The sequence below is a fragment of the Buteo buteo genome, chromosome 2 (assembly GCF_964188355.1).
Source record: "Buteo buteo chromosome 2, bButBut1.hap1.1, whole genome shotgun sequence".
Classification (NCBI taxonomy): domain Eukaryota; kingdom Metazoa; phylum Chordata; class Aves; order Accipitriformes; family Accipitridae; genus Buteo; species Buteo buteo.
This window is the reverse complement of record NC_134172.1, coordinates 78,683,556-78,711,386: the sequence shown is the minus strand read 5'-3', so window position 1 is coordinate 78,711,386 and position 27,831 is coordinate 78,683,556. Positions and strand designations below refer to the sequence as shown.

At 53.7% G+C, this 27,831-nt stretch overlaps 1 protein-coding gene across 10 annotated transcripts; it reads right to left on the bottom strand.

Annotated features, from left to right (window-relative positions):
- Positions 1 to 42: 42 nt before the first annotated feature.
- HELZ2 (helicase with zinc finger 2) lies at positions 43 to 27,831 on the bottom strand. Of its 10 annotated transcripts, none has more exons than XM_075021748.1 (20): positions 27,698 to 27,831; positions 20,953 to 22,100; positions 20,648 to 20,831; positions 20,139 to 20,246; positions 18,964 to 19,487; positions 17,973 to 18,605; positions 16,150 to 16,933; positions 15,631 to 15,706; positions 10,746 to 14,256; positions 9,810 to 9,895; positions 9,287 to 9,418; positions 8,873 to 9,040; positions 8,464 to 8,605; positions 7,879 to 7,995; positions 7,105 to 7,297; positions 6,207 to 6,341; positions 5,740 to 5,958; positions 5,262 to 5,418; positions 4,652 to 4,819; positions 44 to 4,140 (listed from the first exon to the last, which is right to left on the bottom strand). In XM_075021748.1, exons 2-20 carry the CDS (start codon positions 21,960 to 21,962, stop codon positions 4,016 to 4,018), a joined length of 8,472 nt encoding a protein of 2,823 aa, XP_074877849.1. In that variant the 5' UTR covers positions 21,963 to 22,100; positions 27,698 to 27,831; the 3' UTR covers positions 44 to 4,015. The 10 variants fall into 10 exon arrangements, 9 of the variants coding, with proteins under 9 accessions (XP_074877897.1, XP_074877849.1, XP_074877868.1 ...); XM_075021767.1 differs by lacking the exon at positions 27,698 to 27,831 and adding an exon at positions 27,383 to 27,437; XM_075021724.1 differs by lacking the exon at positions 27,698 to 27,831 and adding an exon at positions 27,340 to 27,418.

Below are 27,831 nucleotides of genomic sequence, written 5' to 3'. Positions count from 1 at the left end.
CTCATTCTGTTTTCAACAACAATTTTACAAGCGCCTTCCCCAAATCTTTCCAGGTTAACAGTAACCCATTTTAAACTTCTCACACAAAACAACATCCTTAGGCAGCATTCGGGACTCAACACTCACTTCCCACTGCTGGAACTCAGGTGGGAGCAGCTAGAGCAAGCGGTCTTGCAGGACACCTTGGATGCAAAGCACAGGAGATAGAAGCATCTCCATCATACAGTGCTTTCCATCCACTGCAAGATGCCCAGTGCCAGCTTTTTGCAATGATGTTGTTTTGGTTTTGTTACCCAAAGTTATTTTTTACCCCACGTCCTTCCTCCAAAACGCCTGAACTGAATCCCAAGCTCTTCAAATCACGCACCCTGGCTTATTTCTATTTCTGGTTCCTCTCACCCTCTACACCCTGTGCCTTATCGGTACCTAAGCATGATTTCATGCTCATCCCCTCTACAGTGTGTGAAAAGATCACTCTGATTAAAAAAAACCCAAACCAACAAAAACCACCACAACAAAAAAAAAACCCCAAACCAACCACCGCCCCAAGCCCCCCCAAGAAACAGGGAAGGGTAATACATCCACACAACTAATAAGTAGAAAACAATCTTTTTTGCCACGTACTGCAGTCAATGCTCATTTTCTTTTTTACCATTTGGTTCAGTCCAAACATAGCTGTCCCCACACAGATTCTAGTCAAAGCATCGCATAAACAGACCTTTTAGTAATAAAATCTATTATTTAAATAAATTCAAATAATTTTTACAATTATGGCTTAAATATCAAAAAAGGAATGTTGAGGTTCATTCTTATAAACGGTAGAAGCAGTTAAAAATATTTGTATCCAAAATGTCATTTGAGGTTTGCTGCAAGTCACAGACATACAAAAGATAAAAACCTGCCACATTTAAAGTTCCTTAATTTACACTTCATGACACTTAACATTTCATTTCTATTTTAAAAAAAACCAACAGTTTATTGCAGTAAATTGATTGTCCTACACAGATCTGTCCAAATCCTCACAAACAGTCCACTGGGCTTCTCCTTTGCCAGCTGGAGCCAAGGAGAGGTTTCCTAGTTCTGGACATCTGTAATTTCACTGCCAGGCCATGCAGGATGCAGGGCGATGGCTGCAACTGCACGGACCGTCACAGGCTGACACCTGGCACACCGCTTGCTGCGCGCACAGGTTCCCGTTGTTCAACTTGGGCTCAAGCTCTAGCTAGTGCCGAGGAAATTAAGTTATCCTGGTGGACGAACCGATATTTGTGTCCTGCGACAACATTCTTTTGTCTGTGAGCTGTGGAAAACATAGTGCCTGTGTTCAGACAGATACCATGTGCACCGTGCTGCCAGTGGTTTCCTATTGGAATTACCAAAGGTTTGGTCATTTTGTTTTTTTATAAGTATGTTAAGAATATGTGCTTGAACATAAAATTCTTTCAAAAGTAAACTCAAAGCTCTGTGTGCAAATGAAAACGGACTACTTTGAACTTCTTTCCTCTATTAATTTCTATGATTCTTTCTATCCATGAGCATAAGGACAAGAACACAATATTCAGCTGTCACTAACAGTCTATAAAAAGTTTGATTAATTGCACTTTCTGCTATCCCTGACTATTGCCGCTGCATGACCAACTCTACAGGTACTTGCTCACAGCCCAAACAGCCCAAGAGTCCAGCCTGGCTGTTACTGCTGCTTGGGTGGTCTAGGGCAGCCTTTTCTAAACACCAGTTACAAAATGCATGTTCAAAGGAAAAAAATTATGTATATGGTCTTGCAACACAAAGGTGACCAAGCAAAGCATTTCAGTCTAGGCTTTACCATCCAAAAAGTAAACACATTTTCCCTGCTGAGTGCAAAGGGAGATGCTTTGTGAGGTCTCTTTCTTGGTCTGTACAAACACATGGCCAAATCCCACACAAGAGCATTGGACTAAGCCACTACACTCAAGGTGAGTCTCCTCATTTGTGTTACATGTAATGAAATAAACAGCAAAAAAACCAGGGGAGAGACTTTTCACTTACATTAGATCATGAAAATGACACCCACTGGTTCTAAAGGGACCAAAGTGACTTTACTAGAATGATGGTGGCACCATGCTAAAGTATTTATCCCAACAATTCCAGTATCTTTTGCAATTCTCCACATCATCTTGGAGATACATGATTGCCTTTCAAGTAGTCCCCAAAATGATTCCCATACAAGCTTATTTTGGAATTGCAATATTATTTGCAAAATCAGGCTGCTGCAGAATCTTTGAAGTCATCCTGGATTGGATTTTAAAAAGGAGCAATGAACTTTACATCTTACCAGCTTTTATCAAGTATCTTTAGAACCAGCAGGAGTTACTTCCTACGGGCTTTTGTCTCTCAGGGAATCGCCAGCCGTATGCCTGTTATTATGCTTCAGTAAGACAAGAGCAAGCCTGGGTGGTCTCTAGCGTACAGATCAAACCCACCAAATGCAGAAGTGCAGGAAGGTAGTTTAAAATAAGGAAGAGAACAACAAAATTTCTCCATAGGTTCTTGAGTCAAGTCTAACACAGAGTCATGAGAAGAAACACAGCATTAAATAAGGACTTTTCCAGACACAACGCTTTCTTATTGCACATTCCTCCACACTGGAAAGAGCCATGCTGCATTTTCAGTTGCAAACACAGGACAAAATTCATCCCTGCCAGAGCGCTGTGAAGTCACGGGGACCCCTCACTTACGCCAAGGAGGACTGGTGTCCCAGCACAGTATATACTTGGTGCAAAACCACTGTGATTGCATCTTGGCTCCATCCCACGTGAACATTTAGAGACAGCCAAGCGTGTGGTCTTGGGGAGAGCTGAGGCAGGCACTTATATACATTCAGAATTGAAATGAGATAAAAGACACCCTCCTTCAAAACTACCATGCTTCAAAAAGCAGCTACGTGATTCAGCAGAGAGCACCACTTCACCGCTATACATCTGTATCAGCCATACATTACCGGGCAAAAGCAGCCTTCTCTAGTGAATCACAGCTTCCAGTTCATAGCAGTTTGGCTACATAAAATAAAAAAATAGATTATACACATATATGCTGTGGTACATTTATGAAATTTCCATCACTGCTCTTAAAAACTCAGGCCATAAGACTGTGAAACAAATTCACAGAGTTAAAAGTTAATAAATTAGAAGCAGCTTTAAAAAAATATGTGGTAGGAAAGGAGGGCTCTTACAGGAGGAGATTTCAAATAATAAAACTCATAACAGTTTAAAATATGCTGACAAATTCCAACGTTTCCTGGTAGGAGCAGTCCTTGCTTTTCATTAACTTTATATTGGTGAGGACAACCTCCTTTGTACAAAGAATAAGTAAATCTATTTACAGAATCAACTCGGCCTTGGCTCTGTGATATTTACATGCTCAGAGAGCAGCGTTTTGGCTAGACAAAGAGCAGTACATGGTTCTCTCTTTGCTTTCTTCCTTCACTTAAAAAACCCCACAAAACAAGAACAACAAAAAAGTTTTTCTGTTTTGAGAAATAAGAACCCTTAAAAATTCCCTGGCCTTAGTTTTAAAATGAGTAGTAGTACTCAGAAGCTTTGGTCCTCTATGGCAAATAGCAGCTTGTCGCGCAGCTCCGTTGTGTGCAGTCATTCCACCCTCGACGAATGGACTGAGTATTTGGTCCCCAAAGCGCAGCTGCACCGGCAGATAGGATGGCGGCTCCGCTGAGCATCTTACAGTTAAAAAAATAGTATCATCACATTAATAAAGTCACACACTCATCCACTTCCAATGCTTTTTTGGTTTGCTAGAGCTGAAAGTTCCCATCCAAGGTTGCACTGATTAAAAAAAACCCCCAAGATGCCAAAGCACGCACTGAAGCGGAGCTGTCGCTGTGCAGGGGAAGATCCTGGCTCCCCCAATGCATTTGGCTCCATAGGTCACTAAATAACGGAAAGATGGTGTCCTTCCCAAGGCACACGTAACGTGGTTCAGGTAGAGAGGGACGAGCTCATCGAGGTACAGCCCATCCTCATCGGCACGAGGCTGGAGTCTTCCTGACAGAAATCCCCTGGGCTGCAGTATAGCAGTTGCGCTGTCTGTAATGCTGCAGCAGTCTCCTCCACAAAGGGTTGCACTCCAGGAGGTACCGGTTCCCTGTTGGCGCAGGGATGGGGGCAGCGGGTTAGTGGCCAGAAGGGGCTCGGACAACACTGTCACACAAACTTTTAGCTAACATTTCTAGCCTAAGGGTGCTGGATAACTTGCAGGGACATTCCCTTTAGCCAGAGCTCTGTGAAATCCCAGCTCCCCTTTCAGTGCTGTCATATCTGCGAGCAGCTTTCCCTACACATCACAGCCCACGCCTGCGTGATTAGGAGGAAAATAAGCAGCCAAATTCTGTTAGGAGAGAGCTCTAGCATGCAAGTGACAGAAACAACGTGGTCCGAACCAGAGGGTGAGAAAAACTAATTATACATGCTGCATACAAGCCATGCACGATCTCTGCTTTGCCCAGATTGCCCAGATAGCCCAGTTTCAAAACCACAGACAGTCTAAAGGGCAGAAGAATAAAGCAGGAACATCGGTTGCACTAGTTTGGATCTCCACCCCTTTATCCAAGCATCCTGTTCCCCGGCAGGCCTGTGCACACTCCCAGAAGACCCACCTATAATGCAGAGTCCTTCCTGAGCTCGCGTGATACCAACATTGATCTGGTTTGGGTCGGTAACGAACCCCAGGTACTTCTTCTGCCAGCTCTTTGTGGGCTTCCTATCAATCTCTGACCGGGGGCAGGAGCGTACAGTCGACAGGATCACGTATCTCCACTCACTTCCTAGACGGCAGAATTGAACCAGATTTTTTTTTTAGAACGAAGCATCTGGCCACCCCTCCACCCCACAAGACACTCATTTCTCTACAGCAAGACCCACAAAACTGCAGGCACCATTTGGGTTTCTCCAGCTCTCGGAGGCCATCGGGTGCCTGGTCATTGCTCTCCAAAGAGCACGTGTTACGGCAGGTCTTTAACCCCCCTTCAGACATCCTCCACCTTCCCGTCTTCAGCAGTCTCGCCCTGCCTGGCCACTCCAGAGGTTTCCAAAGGATTTATTATAAGCACAAATAACCCAGAAATCTGGCCCAGGGATGCTTCCTCCATGGCTGAAACGACCCTGCTGTAGGATTTGCTCAAAGACCGTCTCTGTGAGAAGTTCTTCAGTCCTCGGGAAGGCAGGAGAGAACAGAACGGCCCCAAATCCGCCTCCTGCCAGCCTCACCTTGACTTTTCCTGATGGTGCAGACGGTTATTTTGCTGATGCCCTCTTTCAGGAGGCTCTTGTTGATCTCGGACACCTGGGTGCTGTAGGGGCTCAGGATGGCGATGCTCTCTGGCTGGATGGTGCCATCTAGTGTCAGCTGCTTCGCCAGCCTCACCTGGGGGGGGACACACCAGGGTCCTGCTCACCTGGGAGCGGTGGCAGGATGGGAACCAGCCCTCCGGCACCCTTGTCCCCAGGGCAGCGATGGTGCCTGGCTGTGCTGCTCCCCCTGCTCTGGGTCACGCTTCCCTACAGCTGCCTCTAGCCAGGGGCATCGCGACGTGCTCCAGACCCGAGAAGACGCCAGGCAGATCCTGCACCCCGCTGAACTTTATCTTCCGTCACTACTCATTGTCCCTCCACGATCCCCGGGGTCACCCTGCGCAACACCCTCCTCCCTTTCGCATCTCCAGCGATTCCCCAGGACCCTCCTCACCGCCTGCTCCACTTCTTCTAGGTTAGATTTGGAGTTCTCATTTTCTTCCTCAGTAGAAACCATGAGGCTCTGCTCCTTCCCCTCCACGTGCCCGAAGATGATAGGGCAGCAGTTGTTATCTTTGTGCTGGAAGACGCTGGGTTTACGGCAAAGCTGGGGACACGTTTTCAGCCGCGTTTCATAAAACTCCTGGGATGGGAACTCGCAAATGCCTTTGTGCTGGCAGACAAAAGGGGAGAAACTGAGGTAAACAAAAACCAAGGAACTTTTCAACCTGCAGCGACTTTTTGGGCAGGCTTCACCTGCGATGCCGTCGTGCTATAGCTGGCACCGGGTGACTGCATTATTCATTACTCTAGGAAGGGAAAGCACTAATGGAGAATATCTGTTTCCCAGTGGGCTTGAGGCAAGCCCTGATAGTGGCATTTTCTGTAATAGAGAAAAGACAATGCACTTGAGGGCCTCACCATGCGGTACTGCGTATCCAGCATCCACGCCTGATTCCGATAGCGCTCAAAAAGAGACACCTCCATGCCAAGACTCTTGCAGGAGTCGTTGTTGACCACAGGCTGCAGCTGTTTGTGATCCCCAAGCAAAACAACCTGGAACGAAGAGCAGACACCTTGGCTGTGATGGTGGTGGCACTGCTGAAGGCAATCAGCACTTTGAAAGGCTATTTGTACACAGACATTTGTCACTACTTATTTATGTTACGCTTACAGCAACCTCAATCAAAGTTCATGTTGGGCATTATATAAAGATCCCGACCCAGATAACGCAGAGCCTTGATCCCATCTGACGGGAAAAAGACATCATGTAGTAAGTCTGCTGAGATCCGCTCTATGCTTCGTGTCACGTTAATACTTTGTACCTGGGTCAGCACATTTTTTGGTGGCAGTGATACCCACCCTGTAAAGAAGCACCAAAAATACAGCCACACCACCACTTGTTCTCTCTTGCAGAAAGCCAAGAGCAAGTTTAGAGGAGATAGTATGGGTGTAACTGTCTGAAGACAAGGAGCTGAGCTGATACACACAGCAGAGGCGAGCAGATGCAATAGTTCTCCACCACAGCTTTCAGGCCTACAGCAGGTCTGCTTTATGCGATATGAACAGATAATGCACAGCTCATGCATCTAGTGAGAATACTTCTGTACTGCACGTACCTCTCCATGCCTCAAGATTTTAATTACAGTTAGTAGACTTACCCCTCAAAGGAAACAACTCCCAGAAGACTGAAACGTTGATACACCATCATAGATCCTGGTTAAACTTGGAAGAGCAGCATGGTAAGGGGTGGAAGACATGCAGAGGTTCGAGAGCCCTAAGCAGCTGTCCTAGAGACTCATCTTTGGAAGGGACTTACCTTCTCAGCATAGTGGTGGCTGACCAAGGGGATGAGGGTCTCAGGCTCTATGGACATGGCACACTCATCGATGATTATCTGCCTGACATTGAGCTGCTCCAGGGAGGTGGCAGATGCAGCGGAGCACGTGCACAGGATGATATCGTGGCCTGACAGTTCATATGTACGAGCAGCCGACAACTGATTTTTGTACCTGGTGGTCAATGCAGAAGACACCAGGTTATGCATAAGGGAAACACCCCCAGGTTCCTCATGCAGGAACCAGGCAGAGGCTATACTTTCCCAAACACTTATGGCTCCATCTCCCTCCCCAGGATGAGCTGGTGTTCCCAGAAAAGGGCTTTGGGTGGACACTCTGGGAAATGTACTTTGTCCTGAACTCAACAGGGCAGGGGCTCAGGGTGGAGGATGCAAGTGTCACACATGCATCATAAGACTTTTGGTCCAGATGGATAACAGCACCAGAGCAGAAGTGATGCTGAGGCTCTGCACTGTACCAGTAACCCTGAGCTAATCACTTTTTATCACTTTTTCAAAACACACAGCTCATTAATCTGTCTTGATGTTTTCACTGAGTTCCTTAGCTTGCATGAGCCAGGACCAATTCACTGACTTTCACGCAGTCTACGAGTTTGTGTCAGCTGAGACCTAGCAAGTATAGCCCAAAACCTCTTCTCACAGGGGGAGGCAATTGCTGCACTGCGTTCCTTTGGGCAGTGCCTCAGAGGTGGCACACAGCCAAAGTCAGCCTCACCAGGCTCTCTTTCTACTCACTTCTTTGTTTCTTCTTCTGTTATCTGCTCTCTTTTCCTCATCCGAGCATCAAAGTTAACAATCTCCTTCCAGTAAGGATTGGGCGGCCGCCGGATGCGATAATGCAGGATTATGTCGCTGAATAAAGAGTCAATATATAAATATTTTCCCCCAACACAGACCCAACTGATATCTTCCACAGTGAAGCGTACCACACCTCCCTATGTGGAGAAACCCCATTAGCTAAAGAATTCACAGCCAGGCTGTTCCATCTTTATAGACCTAACACTTAGTTCACCCTTGAGGACACAAAATACAACCACTTTTCTTTAGCACTTGCAAGCGGGAATGAAGTCAGAGACTTTCAGAGCTTTTCAAAAGAGAGATGAAAACATCTAGCATCTTTTCAACAACCTGGGTTTCCTGACTAGGTGCTACATTAGACTATACACCTTCACTTGAAAAAATTAATTACCATGCAGGTTCATAGTGCTGCTCCACGCTAGCAGAGTGGAAGGCACATTCGGTCTAACTCGTTCAGCTTTACTAGCGCAGAAAACATCGCTCCCCAGCGCTCTCAGAGCTTGCGGGGCCATGCGGTCCTACCTGAGCTCCTGCTTCGGTGTCGTGTCCCGCAAGGCTCTGCGGTAGAGGTTCCGGTTGCTCCCTGGGTACGGGAATTCCATTGTCTCAATGGCCTCCCCGTAAACCCTCAGTGGTTTCAGGTTTTTCATCTTCAGCAGCATCTCTGGGGAAGGAGAACAGGTCTGCTCAGACAGCAGCAGGCACTGGCGATGCTGAGAACGCTCGCAGGCTGCGAGGCGCCCAGTGTTTGCCGTGCACTCGCCTCTTCTCCCCAGCCCTCTCTCGCCAACCCCACCTTCACCGGTCCTTGCCCAGCAGTGAGGTGTCTTCTGGAAGGACCGGTCCTGCTTTCTGCCCCTCCTGCTCACAGCCACATGTTCTCCCCCTCCACCAGTACAAGCCGCTTCAGGGGCTTAAAACCGATAGTTACCAGCAACAACATCAACAGACTTGTGGGATGGGCCACAGTACAAGATGCACTTTCTCCCCTTGGGCTTTTCTTTTTCAGAGGCTGGTATTTGGTCCTTCTCGACGGTCTCCTCATTCAGCTTATGGAACCAGTAGACAATGTGAGTTCCAACAACCGTTTTCCCCGTGCCTAGAAAAAGAAGGAGGTTGCTGAGAACACTTTAACCATGACACCCATGCTCTAGATCAGCATCCGGATGATCAGCCATGAAATAAAATCAAAAACTGAGAGGACTGTCTTGAAGAGCTGTGGGTGATGCCAACCCACGCTGCCTTCCCCTGTCTCACCAAGGGTCCTATGGAAAACAAGAGATTAGCTCTAACCTGCCTTTCATAACAAAGTAGGCATGTACTCCTGCCATCCCCCCAGCCTTACCTGGTGGGCCTTGGATGACCGTGAAGGATTTTCTCAGGGCATTTAGAATAGCCTGGTTCTGACTCTGGTTAAGCCTCCTGCAGCTGCCAGGGAGATCAAAGGATTTTTGCTGCAGGATTTTGGACGTTATCACTGTTATGGCAGAGCCAAGAAAACAAGTTTAAAGAAGGTTACTGAAGACAGCACACAAGCGATTCAACAGGAGGATGCAGCAGGTACCAAGCAATCGTGGCCCATTTACAAGACCACCTAAAAGTACTCCTTGTCCCGTGCCAGGATGTTCTGCCCATGAGCCTTCTCTGTGAGTCTTGGGGATTAAAACGTCACCCGTGCCACTCTGCAGCAGGGCATCCCATATTACCTTCCCTCTGCCAGGCTAGCAGCTCCTCTCCTCCCCTTGGCAGGGGAACCTCCTGGTCTGGGAGCGTAACCCCTACAGCAAGGGCCCATAGAACCTGCCAGGGCACCTGCCTGGCCAGAAGCAAGTAGCCACAAGGTAAGAAAGGTGAATATTTGCACCTACCTTTTTTAGGAGGTTCGTGGCCGAGGGTGATGCTTTTAGCAAGATCAGAGGCACGGCTGAGCCTCCAAAGTGCCTTTTCTTTCCGTCTGTCAGACAGGGAAAAATAAGAATGAATGGAATGTAGCATAAAATAGCAAAAATTGTAAGACAGCTTTGTACAACTGTCTTGTTTATTCTTTCTCTCTGCTTTGGTGTTGCATTAAGTCCTTCGACAAAGGACTTAAACCAAAACAACTTTTATTCTGCTCTTTTGCATCTGGGACTATTTCTCAACTGTCTGAAAGAGCTGAGCCTGCAAAGATGTTGAGAGCAAGGAGCACAACTTCTGTCCCAACTCCATTTTATTAAGGCCTATGCCATTTTATTGGATTAGCTTCCAATTTTTTCCTAAAATTCACAATCCGAAAGGAAGCACATTCTGCCCTGAAAAAGCTACAGCAGTTGTGGGTGCGTAGCAGTCCATGCTGTGTACAAAGAAGGGCAAACTAGACATCAGCTCTGCTCTAATAAGAGCAGATCTTGCTTCACAGCAACAACAAAGGGGAATGATTGGGAAATCAGGGAGCACTTCTGCGAAGCAAGCCCCGATCCAGTGCTTCACACTGCCTTTTGTGACACATATTGCAGCAATCCAGTAACATAAGAAACAGATGCCCAGGGAAATTTCAGCACGGCACCTTCCCCTATCTCCCCATTCTCAAGGTCAACCAGAACAGCAAGAGGCAATCTGGAGAACGGATCTGAGAAGTGCTGCCACCCCCACCGAACATCAACAGCCCAACAGCATGGCCGGTCAGAGCCGGGCAAAGACAGACTTTTCAGGGGATCAGTCGCACCAGCAAGCAAAGCGTATTTGGGTGCAGCAGAGGAGTCCCGTGGAAAGCCGTTGCTCTGCGTGGACAGGTTAAGCAGAGCCCGACCGCTAAGCCCACTTACACGTCTGGCAGCATCTTTGGTATGAGCTCCACCGTGAACCTGGCAGAGGCATGTGAGATTTCCACGGGGATGTTCTCCATAGACATATAGTGGATGTAAAAGCTCATAGTATGCTGAGCAGTCCTCTCTGATTTCTCTTCGCTGAACTCTTCAGTGACCCCGTGAGCCACCCAGGTGTAGGTATCTGGATCAACCACAAAATTGCTTTCTGACCTGCCCTTGTTAAGAAAAGTCAGATTCTGGAGACTGTGGCTAAGGCATTCCTCATCGCTTTGAAGGCTCCCAAGCTTCAGCCCACCTAAGCGAATGCACAAGTAACAGTGGTTGAAGTCCACTTCAATGGAGCACTCCTCCATAAAGCTTTTGTTTAGGACAAAACTCCCTTGCAGCTGTCCTTTGCTTGTCCTTTGCTTTGCCCAGCTTATTTCGACATCGTGGAGGACAATCGAGTCGTTTTTGGCCACCGCGCACAAAGCGGACTCCATGGCGGTCATCGGCATCCATATCTTGTTATACTCCGCTGCGTGCTTGTACTTGTCTTTGGACAGCAGGGTGGCGTAGGCAGAGAAGCAATCGATAGGCTTTTCCGTGTGCTGCAGGCAGATGTCGAAACCCGGCGTCACGCACCACAGCTGCACGAAGGGCACCAGGAAGCCTCGGCAGATGTCTGTGGTGAGCTGGAACTGGAGCGGGTCGCCGGCGCTCAGCTCCAGGGAGAGCTCTCTGTAGTGCGAGCACTGGCTCTTCCTCACCCAGCCCATGTGCCGCTGGTCGAGCTCCTTGCTCTTCTGAAGGAGGGAGGCGGCGGTCTCAAACTTCTCGCTCCGGATGGCTGCCAGCACGTCTTGCCAAGTCTGGGTGCCGAAGAGGGTGACGCTGCGGTTGCGGAGAGGTCCCTCCTTCAGGCTGTGCTCCTTCATCGTCTCCACGGAGTACACCCTCCTCTTCCACGTCAGCTTGATGCTGCTGCGCTCCTGGATGAATGTGGGCTGCTCTATCAGCTGAAGAGACCTGTAGTTAATTATCTGGGGATCTGGAAGACTCTCTTTGTTCAGGGGAAACAGGACTTTAAAATACTTGTTCATCCCTTCGATATCCACTACGAAGGCGATCTTCTGCAGGACTTGGCCCTTCAGCTGGGTGGCCATCTGCAGGCAGTGGGCTCTCTTCTCGTACATCATCGCCTGGGAATTCTTCCTGTTGAAGTCATGACAGAGAAACTCAATGTCGTCCGAAGAATAGACGATGGGCTTCTTGTGGAGCACGGAATGAAGGTGCCGCTGGACCACGACATCCACGTACCGGCGGATGGGAGAGGAAGCCCAGGTGTACGAGTCAACGTGCAGGGAGTAATGGCCCGCTTTCGACTGGACAGTGGAGTTGGAGCGACTGAAATAGGAACGGCTGAGCAGTCTCCTGAACTCCAGGGCCACGGGAGCCAGCCTTGGGTGAATGTCATCAGTAACGATAAGGTCTAGCATTTTGTGGAAGTCACGGACGTTAGCGGCTGCCTGCAGGTGCTCCCAGATTGGGGCCAGGAGACTGAATTCCACGTTTTTAGAGGAGTCTTGGCCAGGAGGCACCTCTCCCAGGTGGTGCGAGAGATGGATGGACAAAGGAAGGATGTGCCTGTACTTGTTTTTCATGTGTGATAGCTGTTGAGGGCTTGGCTCGCACTGACACCGGAGCGGAGTGACATTTCTGGTGTCCTCCTGGCTGGTGAGGAACTCAGCCACGAAACTGTTGAACATGATCATTAACTCCTCTATCATCTGATGGGACCCCCTGTTACCTGGGGAGCTTTCCTCGTCCAGCCGGTCATAGAAACAGTCCTCCTGCAGCCGAAACTTCCGATGGATCCTGGAGAAGTGATAAGCCACAGCTATGCAGTCCTCCAGGGTATCGAAACGAAGGGTCCCTGCCGCTCCCCTGTAGTGGTCCTTGATGAACAGCTCTGCCTCTTCATAGGACAGCTGCCTGTCCGAGCGGATCACAGAGGTGGTGAAGACTCCCTTTAGCATCTCATCAGTCTCCTTTTCTACGGTGACAAACAAGGAGATCACCCGACGATCTTTCTGTGGCAGGAGGCTGCAGACGTCTTGGCTAATGTGGGGTGGGAACATGCACAGAGGCTCCTGGTTGGGAGCGTAGTAGGTGACGCCCCGCTTCTTTGCTTCCAGGTCCAAGGCACTGCCTTTGGGAATAACGCCAGCCACGTCTGCAATGTGGATCCCAATCTCATAGTGATGCCCAAGATCCCTAATGCTGACAGCATCGTCCAAATCCCTGGCACCCTGGGGGTCGACAGTGAAGGTCAGGTAACTCCGACAGTCCTTCAGCTTTTCCTTGGTGAGGTTTAGTTTGCTGCTGGAGGTGTGTTTGGCTGACTCCTGGGTGACAGCAATTGGGTATTTCTTCTCCAAACCATACTCCAAGTTGAGGATCTTTAAGCCTTCTTCCAAAGTCAATGCTGCGTGCAGAATCTCCGTTATTATCCCCAAAGGGTAGTAAAACCCTTCCCGCCAGGAGATAACCTGGACGCAGAAGAACTGGCATCTCCTTGTCTCCTGGCTGATCTTCTCGCAGCTGACCACTCTGTACTTCCCGTTGACGAGCCTGCGGATGGGAATGACGTTGGGTTTCTCTTTCAGCCCTGGGACGAATATTTTGGTGACAGTGGGATCGATGGGTATCATCACCCGGGGATCAAATTCATCCATCATGCAGATGAAGGTCCGCTCCCTCTCCGCGCGCTTGAAGATGCCCACCACCTTCCCCTGAGGGCGATGGCTGCTGCTGTCAGCCGTGCTGCTCTGCAGGATTTCCACGAGCACCTCGTCTCCGGTGAAGGCCGTCCCGCAGTGAACTCTGCCTCTGATCTGAATGGTCATGGCAGGGGAGTCGTTGAGGGTGAAGGCAGAAGCTCTGTCAAACCCTTCTTTGACCAGCTCGCACCTCTTGTACATTTTGGGGTGCATGTGCAGATACTCTTGCATCATCTGAGAAGAGAAGCTGACGTATTCTTGCCTGTCTTCCCACAGGTTTGAAGCCTCAGACTTCACGTTCAGCAGCCCTTCTTCGGACACCGTCACCAGCACGTTCTTGCTCTCGTCTAAGAGCTCCTGGAGGATGGGATCGTCGGGATTCACGCTTTCACCCTCAGAGCTCCAGGAATCCGTGTCGCTGTCGTCCTCATCCCCCTCCGGGCTCCTCCTGCTCCAGCTCTCCTTGTCGCACGCAGCCTGTTTGATCTGGGCCATCGTCAGGTTCTCCGGGAAGACGCTTCCCTTCTCGATGCACTGCTGGATGAAACGCTTCCACACCTTGCTGCACTGGCCGTGGGAGCACAAGGCCACGGCATCCCCCACCGCAACAACCTGGGACTGAGCCCGGGTCATGATTGTGTTGAGCACTCTGGCTTCGTTGAAGAACTCGAGGTGGTGGGAGGCCGAGACGCGGAGGCTCTCGCTGGTGTGGACCGTGCTGATGATGATGACTCGGAACTCCCGCCCTGCACCAGAGGAGACAAGGGAGATCTCATTCACAGGAACCCAACGGGGAAGACCCTGCCTGGCTGCCACCCGGCGCTCTGCCCATCCACGCTGTGTTACGTGGCCGTGGGTTGACGTAACCTCGCTCGGCCGAGTCACGGCAGTCTCCTGATGCGAATAAAGCAGCTCTTGGGGATCGTGAGGGCCTCCGGGCACGAACCAGGGTGGACACCATGAGGCCACCACCACCCACGCACCAGGGAGGGAAGGGCAGCGTGGAGAGGGGAGGAAGGCAAGGCACTGAACCGGCGCAGCCACGAGCACCCGTGGATCAGCCCCGCGTGCTCTGTGCCACCGGCAGCCCCCGCCAGCCACTCCTCGCAAACGCGGGTAGAGTTTTCTGTGAATCCCAAATTCCTGGGGGAACCCAGGGCCTGGCAGGAACGAGAGCGGTGACCGTTCACAAGAATCCCTGTCCCCTCAAGGACAGCTCTGCTGATCGCACAACAAATAACAAACAGCAAGAGGCACCCTGGTGATTTCAGAGCTGGGAAGAGACTGCAAAGAAAGGGTGTGGAGATCAGAAACACACCCCAGGGGTCAGTTATTCTCACCATGAGGAGTCCCAGCTGCACAATAAAAAAAAAAAACAAAAAAAAAAACATGGATGAGTCATAAACTAAATCCTTCAGGACAAAACCAGCCCTATCCCTCTATCATCATCTAGAGCAGCGGACTCCTCTTTTAGTGAGCTGTTCTGTGATTTTTGCTGCAACTGGTACCCACAGGCCATCCTGGTTTCAATTCCCTTCTATTACTAGCCTCCCCCGCTGGTACTTAGGGCTTCACACGATTCACACACACTCAAGTCCCCGGGATCACACTTACAGGGTTTTCACCCTCCTACAAAGCAACGTCCATATATTTGAAATGAGTTGACAGTTGGGTGCAGATTTAATTCAGTGTGAAATCTTATTCACTAAGGAAAAAATGAAATCAAAGAATTAGCAACCAGAAGGGGATGGAAATCAGCCAAAGGATTTCCAGGCACTCCCTCTCCTAATCAGCACTACGTGAGCTGTGGCGGCCGCAGCAGTGGCAGAGCCACGGGGAAGGGCAGGGGAGCTCTGCCCAACAGCACCGCATGCACCCTCCCAGAGAGGTGTTTTGCCATGAGATCAGCCAGTATTTTGCATTTTAGCAAGCAGGACAACGTTGAGATGCCAGAAACACCTCTGCTAACGACCCAGTATCTCTTCCCCCTGCTCATTACACAGTGGCTGTAGCTGCAGTAGACTCTCCTGTCCACCAGCATGAGTGCGAAAGTTCTCCCTAGCACACAGAAGATCTCAAAACGCAGCCAGGCATGACTAACTATTGCACAAGACACAAACCTGGCAAGTTTTCATAGTTTTCTACCACCACATCTTGTAGCTGCTTCTTCCTCAGCTCTTGTCTTGTTGCAGAAACCTGGTAAGAAAGCAGTAGGCGCAACTGAATACAGTTTCAGCTCAGAAACGGCCCCCCACCCAGCACCAAGGTCCCTCACCCTTCTCAGCTGCGGGTTCCCCAGAAAGTTACTCGACAGCAGCTACGCAGCCTGGGCTGACTTCAGTCAGTGCTCCCGGTCCCCCCTGGAGTTAACCTGCCTAGAAGCTGCTGAAAGAAATCTTCAGCTAAACCATCCCACCATGGGGCACCTCTGCTCCGACCACCCATGACACACTCCCCAAATGGAGAGCGCCTCGAAAAAACACTGATGCCACGCAAGACCCCAGATTCCCTATTTTTGCAAGCCCAAAGGACAGGTTTACCATGAATAGAGTCCAGCATTTATTAGGGAGCGTTTAGGGAGCAGTCAGCAGCGCATGCGTAGCCCCTTCAGGTGGGGAACACATGGTTCTCCTACACACCTGCATCCCATGGGAGACCACACAGATCCTCTTCAGGTCTCGGACACCCCACTCATCCGGCCATCTCTGATAGATCTCCTTCACTTTCTCAATCACTTGCATTATCTCGGAGGCGTTGTGCCAAGAAATCATGGACATGTCCCTTTCAGCCACGCCACACACGTGGCAGAACACGAGTGGGTAGATTTCGGGATGGGCTGGGATGTTCCCACTGGCTTGGATAGCATTGCCTTTGCCAACGTAGAAGTGCTTGGAGACAAACTCAATGATGCCTGCAGTGGAACGGTAATTCTCATTGAAGATGATCCTGCTCTTCACAGCCACTTCATGCCTCTCTTTCTGGTAAAACTGAAAGAGACGGTTTAACAGGGTGTGATCAGCAGATTGTTCATCCCCAACACAGAACAGCTTTGGGGTTATCTGCATGTGATCCCCAGCGAGGACGATGCGGGTCTCAAAAGTGGCGTAGGAGAGTGGAACCAAAGCTTCGCACTCCAGCATCTGAGCAGCCTCGTCGATCATGATGTGCGTGAAATAGCCTGGGGCAACCTTCAAGTTCTTGGATAACATGGAGGTGGTAATAATGATGTGGTGCCTGTCGATCTCCTCCCGCGTGGGGTGTCGGAAGGAGCGCTGGTCTGGCGAGAGGCAGCAGTACATTTGAGTGATGGGGTCTGTCAGGTTGATGGGACGGTCAGTGGATATAATCCTCAAGGGAACAGCCCACGGGTGCCCGTTGGTCACGTAGTTATGGAAGTACTCCCGGATGTAGATGTCAGCAGCACTGGGGGGGGAAAAAAGGGGGGAACCACAAGGAATTGTAAGTGCTGTTCCCAATGCATCCCAACGCACTATCTGATTATTCAACAACACGCACCCAAACTCTCCCCCAGCTTTGGCTGACAACCCACTTGTCACAGGAGATATTCACATATGTGCAAAGAAGCCGATGCTTACTCAGCCACCAATTCCAAGCCTATTTTGAGAGTATGGTTTAAAATAGGAGTTGATACTCGAGACTAGGGCATCTCTCGATGCTCATAGGGAAAAATGCAATGATGTGCCCAACAAAATCTGTAGCCCTGCTGCTCTCTAGGGACAAGTCACACAGACCTCTCCTCCGACAGCTAACCATCCCCAGCCCAGGCGGGTGATACGAGATCTGCAGAAGAAGCTTCAGTGCAAGCAGACAGCCTGTTTCAGGCTAAGATTAGCAGTCATCCATCTATTATACATTAAAAACTAAGGCAGTAACAGCCTGCAGGATCGGATGTGGACACTCTTTTCAGCATAACTGCTCTAATTTTAACAATCTTGGCCTGGTTTCTCTGAAGGCAGATACGATGGCAGTCAGACCAGATCTGCATTTCCTCTTCCCCAAACTCTTCCTGGAAAAGTAAAAAAAACTGGCAATGTGCACAGAGCACAATAGTCTTCAAGGGCAAGTAGAGCACAAAATTATCCCAGCAAGGTCAGGCAACAGTTTTCTACTTCTTCCAGTACACAGTAAAGGCTAGAAAGAACTAACTGTCTCTCCAACCCCATCCCCATTTTATAACAGGGCAGGAATATGCTGCCTCTTCCGCAAACACTTCCAGCCATGCCGGGCTTCTTCCCAGCAGGAAGTGCTAGAGCAGTTAAAGACATATTAAATAAAAATTAGTTTATTTAAGCAAGTAATTGAAATGCGTACTAAGAAAAGGGCAGCTCAGCTCAATCTCACACACCCCGGCTCCCTCTCAACCCACCAGGCAAGCAATGGACTAGCTTGCTTGGATCCAGCCCCACAACTCTGGGTGCCTCTTCCCTCACGCCCTGCTAACCTGTTAGTGTGAGTGCAGATCAGCACCCGTGTGTTGGGCTGCCTGAGGATCTCCATGGTGGCCATGGCCAACGTGAACGTCTTGCCTGTGCCGAAAGGCCCATAGATGAGAAGAGGTGGGACCTGCCGGCTGCTGGTTGCCTGGCCGGTGATGAAGGAGATGGCTAGTTTCTGCTTGCTATTCCCTTTCTGTGGTGACCCAAGAGAGTAGGGGACAGAGCAACTGGCGACATCTGGTAGGACCAGCTTCTCATCCAACAGGCGGTCCACAGCCTGGTGCCACTGCCGGAACAGCAGCTGGTCGATTTGGAACTGGATCTCCACCTTGTGGGACGTGTTTGGTGCAAAGTTCAGCTCCGAGCAGCATCTCTTTGGTATCTGTAGCCAGATGGTCTTCTCCGTGGTGGCTTTATGCTCCACGCTAACCTCGTAAACCCGATTGTCCACAGGTGGGTCAAGCGCCAGGAAAGCAGTGGGCACAGACCTGCTCAGCAGATACCCCTCGTCTGTGTCCGGCGAGAGGTTATAAGGGGTAGGCACTTCAGCGAACAGCTCACCAGAGAGGGCAAACTTCATCCCCATGGAGAGGCTTTGCAGCATGGGGGTCAGCAAGATAAGGACCCGCAGGTTGAGTCTGAAAGGAAGAAACACCCGAATGAACAGCAGAGAACTGGCCCATCGGTTCATCCGCAACTGCCCTCCCCGCTGCAGAGCGGGGATTGCCACCTACACCCACAGAGGCTCTGCCAGCCCCCTGCGAACACAGAGGCAGAAACCGTGCTTGTAGCTACTCCACGGCCGCAGGACAAGACCCAGCCCGTCCCCTTCTATCGCTACCCAGCAAGCCACCTTTCTCGGCAGGTTTCCATTTTTCTGGGCAGGCGTTCCAGGCCCCAACCCAGAAGGGACAGAGACTTCGGTAACAGCGTGGCCCCAAGGGTTAGCAATGGACCCGTGGTCCACAGCAAGGAGGATCCACGCCTGGCACTTACTTGGCAATCAGAGCCTGTTCAGCTTCTTCCTCGCGGAAGAGGAAGCTGTGCATCCTCTCACGATAGTTGAGACGGGTGATGGGAACGGTCGTACCACCCTCGCGCTGGTAGTCCAGCGCGAGAGCGGGAGGTTTGTACTTGGCCAGCAGATCCACATCTTCGCTGGTCCTCGGCACGCTGGGAACGATGATCCGGTTACCTCTATGCCATCGCACGAAGTTGACGGGGCGGCTGCTCTCCCTGCTGCTGGGGACGTGCTGGGGGTTATCCCGCCGGCCCACCTTCACCTTGATCTTCTGCATGAGGACGGGGCGTTTGCCGAAATCAAACACCACCCACTGCTCGAAGACGCCCAGCGTGCAGCACTCCATGCAGACCTCCACCAGCGCGGTGGCTGGGGAGGAAGGCAGGGTGGCCACGTGCTCCCCCCGAATGTAGTGGAGGCCCCGGGAAAGTCCGTTTCCCGAGAAGTAGAAGTTGACTCCGGGTTCCCGCTTGAGTAGCGCCACGTGCTGCAGAGGCATCTGCCGGGTGAGGAGAAGACAGGGACACGGTGAGGGCAGCCCATGGGAAGAGCCCGGCGGCTGATGAGGTCCTCCCAGCAGCATTTCCTACCGAAAGCTGCTGCAAGAACCGAACGCCATGCCGGACCTACAGCAAACCAGAAATTCTCCTCGAAGGAGCTTATTCCTCATGCAACCCCACAGCAATTTTTTAAGGTCTTAAAGAACCTCAGGTTTCAGTTCTATAGCAATTGAGCTGGTCTGCTGTAAATGGGAAATGTCCTATGTTGGAGAGGGCAATTAGACGCAGGCTCTTGCCCCCAGCGCCCATGAAATCCTGGGCAGGGAAGCAGCTGAATCTTGTTATTTCTGATGATACGTGGGAGGTGCTGAGAGCAGCTGGGGCCGCCCCAGCCCCACTGCATGAGACGAGACAGGAGACACGGTGGCTGCACCCCTCATGCACGGCCCCAGCTCAGGCACCACGTGGGCCCGAGCTGCTCCTGAGTACCCAACGCACATCCTCATCCAGGCATCCCAAAACCCCTATCCTCCTGCCTCTTGCAGAAACAATAATTAAAAAAACCAAAGAACCCAGAAGGACAAGGACTGTGCACAGCAGCAGGCGCTGCCAGCGGCTCACAGCCTCTTGCTGCGCAGAGCTGGGCTTACCTGGGAGTGTACCCTGAATTTCCACTGGTATTTCATCCTCCTGTCCTCCAGCTGCAGGTGCAGGGGCTGCTCACACACAACTCTGACGCCCTCGACATGCTCAGCCATCTGTGGGGGAGGCAGGAGAGGAGCGGGACTGAAGGCAACATCCCGGGGACACGCTGCAGAACCCTCTGCGGGGCCATCTTCGTCCTTCGCTTTTACGCTACGTCCTCCCGAGAGGGGACCGTCAGTAAATCCTCACGCTCAGTCCTCACCCACTGCTGCTCAGCGTCCCCACGCAGCAGCCTTGGCAAACGGAGGGACCCGCGGCATAGCGGTGCAGTCGGGTACCCCGAGCAGGCTCTTGGGTTGCCGTCTCGGAAGGGATGAAGGAAGGAGGATGCGACACCCCTTTCTGCATCCCCGTTAGGAAGGTGAGCAGCGGGCTCCGTTCCCAAACTCTTACACAAGAGGCTTCTCGCCATGCGCCAGAGCAACGCGTTCCCACCCTGCCGCCCGTGACTCACAATCAACACCTCGTTGGAGCACGTCCGATACTCGGCGATGAGCCGGTCCTGGTAAGACAAGAGCCCTTCCTTCAGCGCTTGCTTCTTTTTCTTCACGGCGACCTTCACCCTCTGGATCCACTCCTGCAGCTCCTCGGCGGAATGAGCCTTGGTGCAGCTGTTGCCCATTTCGCACACCTCCGCTCTGTCGGGAGAGAGGCGTCCCAGGTGCCACCCGTGGCCGGCGGCACGGGGTGTCCGCAGCGAGCCGGCAGCTGCCCGCTGCCCCTGCCCTCTTCCCCCGCTGCACCGGGTGGATGCCTTACCTGCTACACAGCGAGAACTTGGTCAGCCCGAGCGGCGGCGCACGGTGGACCCACTGGACGGAGGCGTCAACCGAGAGCATCTGCATATGCTCGACCGAGGAGCAGTGGCTCTCGAAACTCTCCTGCGAGCTGAAGGTCACCAGGCAGAGCCGGCAGTAGAAGTGCACCGGCGCGGGTGCCGCCGGCTCGCCGTTGACGCCGCAGTTCCCCGCGGCCGGCAGCAGGTCGGAGCGAACCAAGCCGTGCTCCCGCTCGGCTTCCCAGACGGCCATCTCCACGTCGCTGTGGGCGTACTGGCAGCGCTGCGGGCTGTGCTTGCAGGGCTGGCCCCTGGAGACGAACCTGCAGTAGCTGAGGGTCGGCATGAACTCCGGGCAGGGCCGGACGGCGGTGTACTGCTGCTTCCTCCGGCTGTCCGACACCACGTGCACCAGGAGGGGGTCCCAGGTCCAGTGGGACTCGCAGAGCCGCCCCTGGCCGCCCACCGAGATGCGCTGGGGGCAGCCGAAGAAGCAACGCTTGCAGATCTCCTGGAATCGCCCCCCGAACTCGCTGGCGATCTCGGCGGCGGCGGCGGTGCCGCCGGCCGGCGACTGGGGGGTGTCGGCGGGGTGACCCCCCAGCTGCGCCTGCAGCACCGCTGCCTTCAGCTGGCGCCGCTCCAGCTGCTGCTCCCGCTCAAAGTTCCAGACCACGGCCTCCTCCGGGCTCCAGGCAAAGGTGCACTGGCTCTTGTGCTTTCTGCAGCCCAGCCCCACCGCAAAGTACCTGCAGACGGCGTAGCGGGCCGGGTTGGGGAAGCCCGGCCGCCTGGACACCTTCCTCCAGGCTGTGCTCCGGCGGCTGCGGCAGCGAGCCAGGAGGATCTCGTACATGCACTTGTGCTCCACCTTTCGCAGTTGGTAAGTGATCTCGTTCTCCTTCACGCTGCACTTGGAGCAGACCAGGAGCAGCTCCAGCTGCTGCTGGAGTTTGCCCAGCGGCACCGCCGGGCCGTTCGCCGTCGGCATCCTCAGCGGTGGCTGGAGCGGAGCAAAATTAACGGCGGGAAGTTCCTACGAGGCAACGCTGGGAGGAGGAGGTGCCATGGAGCGCCCGCGTCCTAGCTCGCTACGTACCTGCCGGCCATTGGTGCGAGTTCACAAAGCCTGACAAAGAAACGAGGAACAAGCGACTTAGCAGGAAACATCAGCCGGTCCCTGGCTGGATGCGTGCCGAGGCACCGGCACAGCCTGGCCTCGCTTACCAGCGAGCAGCCGGGAACCTCACCCAGCGCCCAAACCCACCGGATACCCTTGCCCTCGGCACCCAAGCCCCTGCTCCCCCAGCTCTGTTCATCCGCCAGCCCGGATCCAAGGGGACAGCGTCCCGCAGGGACCAGGCTGCCGAGCGGCGAGGGCTCCTGGCAGGGCTCAGCTCGGTCTCCAGCGTCCCACAGCCTGCACACCGTCGGCATTTACCGCCCAACACGGGAGAGCCGGCGGCAGCGGCTGCCCTGGAGGACCCGGCATGGTCCCCACGGCGGCCACCGACCTCCTCCCGGACCGTGGCCGGATGATCTGACTTCCTCTTCCCACTGCCAGTGCCTCCCCCGCCTCGGTTCGCTCCTGCCAACTTTTTCTTTTTCCTGCTTTCTCCCCTGGGTCTGGCGGGACAGCCCCACGCCAAGCGGGAGAAACCCAGCTCCAACCCCCCAGCCCATCTCCCTCTGTGGCACGAAAGATTAATTGGAATTAATGAACAAAGCAACCACCCTCTTTGCTCCTCGGATGCAACACCCAAGGCCGGGAGACGGGCATACTGAAACACGGATCTGCCGGCATCTCCTCCGGCCGACAGCTCCATAAACATCCGTCTGGGAGAGCTCTGGCTCCGGTGGCAAGGAAGGTGACTCACTGCTCCCTGCTCTCCTGGGCCACCGGCTCCGGCATTTGCCAGCAGTTTCCTGGGTAACCAGAGGCCAGGAGCATCCCTGGGAATGATGCTACAGGGTTTCGTGGCTGGGCCAGGCGGCTCAAGGCAAAGGGAACACGCCGGGGCAGATCTGCGGGCAGGGTGTGCTGCCAAGGAAAGCCGCCAAGCCTTGTGCCGAGCATCAGCCTCGGGCTCCTGACCCACAGCCACGAAGGACCGGCTCTCCTCTATGATACCGGGGAAGAGCGATATTTACGGCTGCAGTCCAGCAGACAATGGAGCAGAAGGACAGACTTTGCGCTGCTTCCGCAAAAATACTTTTCACTTTTAATTAAGACTCCTTTCCCCACCTCTGGGATAAACGGGGTGCTTGATGCTGGGGGAGGCAGGTAGGGGGGTGCTGAAGCTGCTGCTCTGGCTGAAGCTCCAGGCAGCAAACACGGAGCCAGAACTGCAGGGGGAAAGCGGCCGGAGCATCACTCACCCTCCCAGCTCACCGTTAGCGAGCTCCTCGTATCCCGTCCCAGTGCCACAGCAGCCGCCCGCTGCCACTCTAGGAAGAAATCACCTAATCGTACTTCTCTGCCGTGCGTCGGGTTGGACACGTGCTCAGCGGGTAAACACCAGCCCTATTTATCTCCCAAGGTCTGGCAGCGAGCCTAGCGTTGGGCAGAACTGCTAAGTTTCTCTTTCGGTAAGCTGCAAGACTCCACGGTGGAGTCCCACGGCAGGGCTGGCTCTTCCCCTGCCATGATTCGGGTCACTGTGCCACGCCGCCGGCTCTCCGCACCAAGAACTAAATCACCCTGACTCATCTCTGTGCCTTCATTTCCAAGCCTTTACTTGCAGCACTCCCGTGCAGGCTGGCAGCCCTCACTTGCAGCGTGAACTTATAGCCGGATGGGCAGCACGGCCCTGCCACGGCTCTTATCTATAAATTGTCCAAACCTACAGCATCTGCAGGGACCACCGTGGTCCTGCTCAGGCAGCATCACCCGCTTGCTGCTTCCTGGGGGTACCCAGGCTCAAAGCCTCAGCAGAGCTGCTGGATGTGAACGCAGCACAAGTGCTAAGGAAAAGCATCCCTGAGCCGGAGCAGGGCTGGGGCCAGCAGAGAGCCAGGGTATCCCCATCCTCTGCCTGTAACAAAGTCACAGTCATCGTAAGAAAACCATTTCTGCAGCCCAGACACTGCACAGGGGTCAAGAGCTCTTTCTTTGCTCTGGTTCTACCACAAAAAAACCAAAAACAGTTGGGGCCACAGTAGAGGTGCTGCCTGATTGCTGACTGATGCAGAGAAAATGCTTTGCACTGAAATGAAATAACTCAGGAAACAATCAAAATATAGGAGAGCACCTATAAACAATAAAAAGGCAGGAAGGGGAATGGGACACTGTGTCTGCTGCCCAAGGGCACCTGGGGATGCTCCGCTGATCCCCAGCAAGACAACGAAGGCAAAGCAGCGCTGGCATGGGGCTGCAGACCCTGCACCCAGGGGCTGCTCCTACTGAACGCCCCCAGGGTCACGAACGCCTAAAAAAAACCCCAGCCGCTGGGAACCGTGGCAGCAGTTTGGGGAGACACACTCTTCCCCGAGCACGGCTCTGCAGGACCCTGTGCCGAGCTGCAGGAGGGGAAACCCCTGCACCTTTTAGGGGGCCAGGTATCCCTCCTGCGCCAGCCTGGCGAGACTGTCCTTGTCCAAAGCGTGATGCTAAGAGGGAGCGTTCCCACTCCTCTTTCCCCAGGAGGTCAGGAATCCGCTGGAGCTAACCCGGACCCGCAGGCTCAGTTTGCCGCGGTAACTCCGCACAGGGGCTGGCAAGACGGGGGGCTGGCAGCGGGCAGGGCAGGAGGGAGGGCAGGGGGAGACGGCGGCAGCGAGGGGCCGGTGGGACCAGGCTGCTGCCGAACCGCAGCCAGCAGGAACGCCCGGAGAGGGACCCCGGGTCACGGTCAGCCTTCAAGAGCCTTTTCAGCTCCTTTGAAGCTGGCAGGGGTGAGCAGCACACTCCCGGCGGAACCGGGGCTTATTTCGAGGCTAACATCTGTGGCTTTGGGAACGCTTCGGTTTCCCTCCGACAGGAGTTTCACCTTCCTTCCTCTGGAAGTCTCCTCCTCAGGATGAGCCCTCCTGGGAAAGGCAGTCGTGTTCAGGATTTGTGCAACATCTGTGCAACACTGTCACTGGTGAAAACTCCAAAATACCTCAGTAATACACGTGAGAGAGGATGAAATCTGATCGCTGGCACTCGGCTCCACGGAGCAGGAGCTGAGATTCCTGGTCCCAGCACGTCCACAGCCGCAGAGCCCAGAGGAGACGCGGTCCTGCAGCAGCGACGACACCGACCTGCTCGGTTAAACGCTTTAAGAACTACCCATAAAGCTGGGCTGTTACTGGTAGTCATGTCTAGGCAGGGCATCCCAGTCTGAGAAAGCTAAGAGGGAATATTCCACCTTTAAAGGGTCAATTCCCTTGCTGTTTATTTTTTTAAGCAAGCGTTTGATTTTGAGTAAGCTGCCAGAACATGCTCTGGGTCTGGAGGTGGGAGGGAAGAGGAAGGGGAAATGCAAACCCTGCGCAGCACCAGCACCGAAGCCAAACTAAAGCCTTTTTCTTTCTACGACCATCTTATACCAGCAAAAAAAGTTAAAAAAAAAAAAAAGGAAGAAGCTACAGAACTTTTGCAATCCAAGCCTCGGTGGAGGAAAGATGCAGAGCATGAGCAAGCTTAGGGAGGCACATCGTAAGATAGCTGTCCAACCGACAATAAAACTGATGTTAACAGGGCAAAAGCCAAGTGCCCCGAGGAAGGTAGGAGCTGATCAAGAGCAATATTTACCAGCAAGCTACAGACTGTGATTTGCAAGCTGTATTACATACATTTTAAGAAAAACAGTAGTCCTGAAAAGCCCAGCCTGGTGTTTAAAGCCATTTGCATCCTGCTGACGGGTGAAACAAGTCACTCAGGCAGACGGAGAGGCTGGTTTATTGTACGCCCAGCTCTGCATCCTCTCACAGAGGCTCACGGCCCCATCAGGGCGAGTATCTGCCTCTCTCCTGATCACACGTACCCTCCCCAGGGTGGGACAGGGACACACACACCCGCTACCCAGCACCGGTCCAACCTCGCTGCAAACCAAACCGAACCGAACCATGCCATCGCCTCGCTGACAGCATTTGCTCCGCGCTGGGGAAGACGCTTCAGGTCAGGGCCAAGCCGTGTTATGTCCAAGCATCGTCCCCTGGCAAGCGCCTCGCAGGGCTGCGCTGATGCCAGGGATAATCACATTTCCCTGGAAATGAGGAGTCGAAGCACGGCCTTTCGCAGAGAAACGCTTATCATGCATCCGCGGCCGAGTCCTGCCGCTCCACACCCCTCTGCCATCCCAGCCCGCTGGGAGGAAAGTGGCCTTCTCATTAGGTCTTGCCTTGATTAATTATTGACAGGAGGTTAGGCAACGTGCTACAACGGAGCAAGCCAAGTGCCCCTCGATCAGAGCAAGCGACGTGGGTCAGAGTACCGGGACAGCCCCCTGCGGGGATGGGGACAGGCCAACCGCGCACCTCAGGGGACCGCAGCCCCGCACCCCGGTTATCGGTCCCAGCTGAGCACCAGACCTGGGCACCCAGGGAGTTTTTCCTCTCTCAACCGCGAGCGCTCGGAGCAGTGGCGCGAAACCAGCACAGCATCCCCCAGCACCCCGCGAGCAAACGGTGCGGCCGGGCTGGCTCGGAGGGGTTTGGTACCGGTGGAAGAAGAGCTGCGCCACAGATGCCGCCCCGTGCCACCCCATCGCCTGCAGCTAACCCTCCTGGCTGCACCAAACCCATAGCCCTTCTGATATTTCCCTCCTGGGCAAAACCACCCCCAAAAGTTCTTGGGGCCCCTCCTTTCCCCAGCCTTACAAGAAGGTTCACTCCACGTCCCACCCAGAGAGCTGGCGCGGTCCTGCCAACCTGGCTGCCGCAAAGTGACACCCGTCACGCTTTGGCCCGAGTCGGTGGGCATGCACGAACCCCCCCTTGGTTTGTGCACAGCCCCCAGGCACCGGCACCCCCAGTTCCAGCATTCGCCTTCTTACCCAACTACAAAAAGTTCACCGGGAGCTCCCACACCACAACCCCCAAGCTCGGAAACGGCAGCAGAGAGGGGAGAACAGCCGGCGATCGCTCACCGGAGGCAAAACCGTGCACCCCTGTCACCCCGGGGGCTTTGCACCCCAAGACCTGCATCCTGACCCCCCCCCACCCCCGAAAGGGCTCCAGCCCGGGCAGGGATGCTGCGAGCCGGGATTGGGAGCAGAGGCGGGGGGGGGGCTGAACACCCTGGAGCATCCCACACCCTGCAGCACCCCAAAACCACTCTGCAGGGCTAACCGGGACCACCCTGAGCCCTGCAGCACCCAACGAACCGAAGCACCCTGCACCCCCCGCCCCCCCCAACCCGGAGCCCCCCGCACCGCTCTCACCGCCGCCGGGCTGGGGTGTAGGGGGGTGGGTTTGGGGGGGTACCCGGGGACTCGTCGCCGCCGGCAGTTTCGTTTCTGGGGCCTCCCCGCATTCAAACCGGGGCCGGATTTCGCGGAAATTGCATCACGGCAGCTCCGCCCCGCTCCTCCCCGCCGGCACCGGGGGGAGCCGGCACCGGCACCGGCACCGGGGACGGGGGGGCACCGGCACCGGGCCCGGGGAGCTGCCCGCCTCCCCCAGCCAACAGCACAGGCACCCTCCCCCCTCAACATAATTGCCCCCCCCCGACCATAATTACCCCCCCCAACATAATTGCCCCCCCCCGGCACGGCGGGGATGCTCCCGGGCGCTGCTCACCCGCGGAGGGTCGCGGTCCTCCCGCGTTCAGCCTCGGTCCAGCGCCCGGGAGCGGCGGTACCGGAATCATCAAGCGAAGCTGAAGCGGTAACGGGCGGGAGCAGCGGTGCCCAACCCGGCTGGGGTCCCCCCCC

Bases quoted from the DNA above. Each gene is read 5' to 3' on its own strand.
- HELZ2 (XM_075021748.1), bottom strand. From the start codon at position 21,962: ATGCCGACGGCGAACGGCCCGGCGGTGCCGCTGGGCAAACTCCAGCAG. The intron at 9,419-9,809 runs GTAGGTGCAAAT...CTGCCATAACAG, and splicing joins CCACGAACCTCCTAAAAAAG to TGATAACGTCCAAAATCCTG. The intron at 9,041-9,286 runs GTAAGGCTGGGG...TTCTTTTTCTAG, and splicing joins GGTCATCCAAGGCCCACCAG to GCACGGGGAAAACGGTTGTT.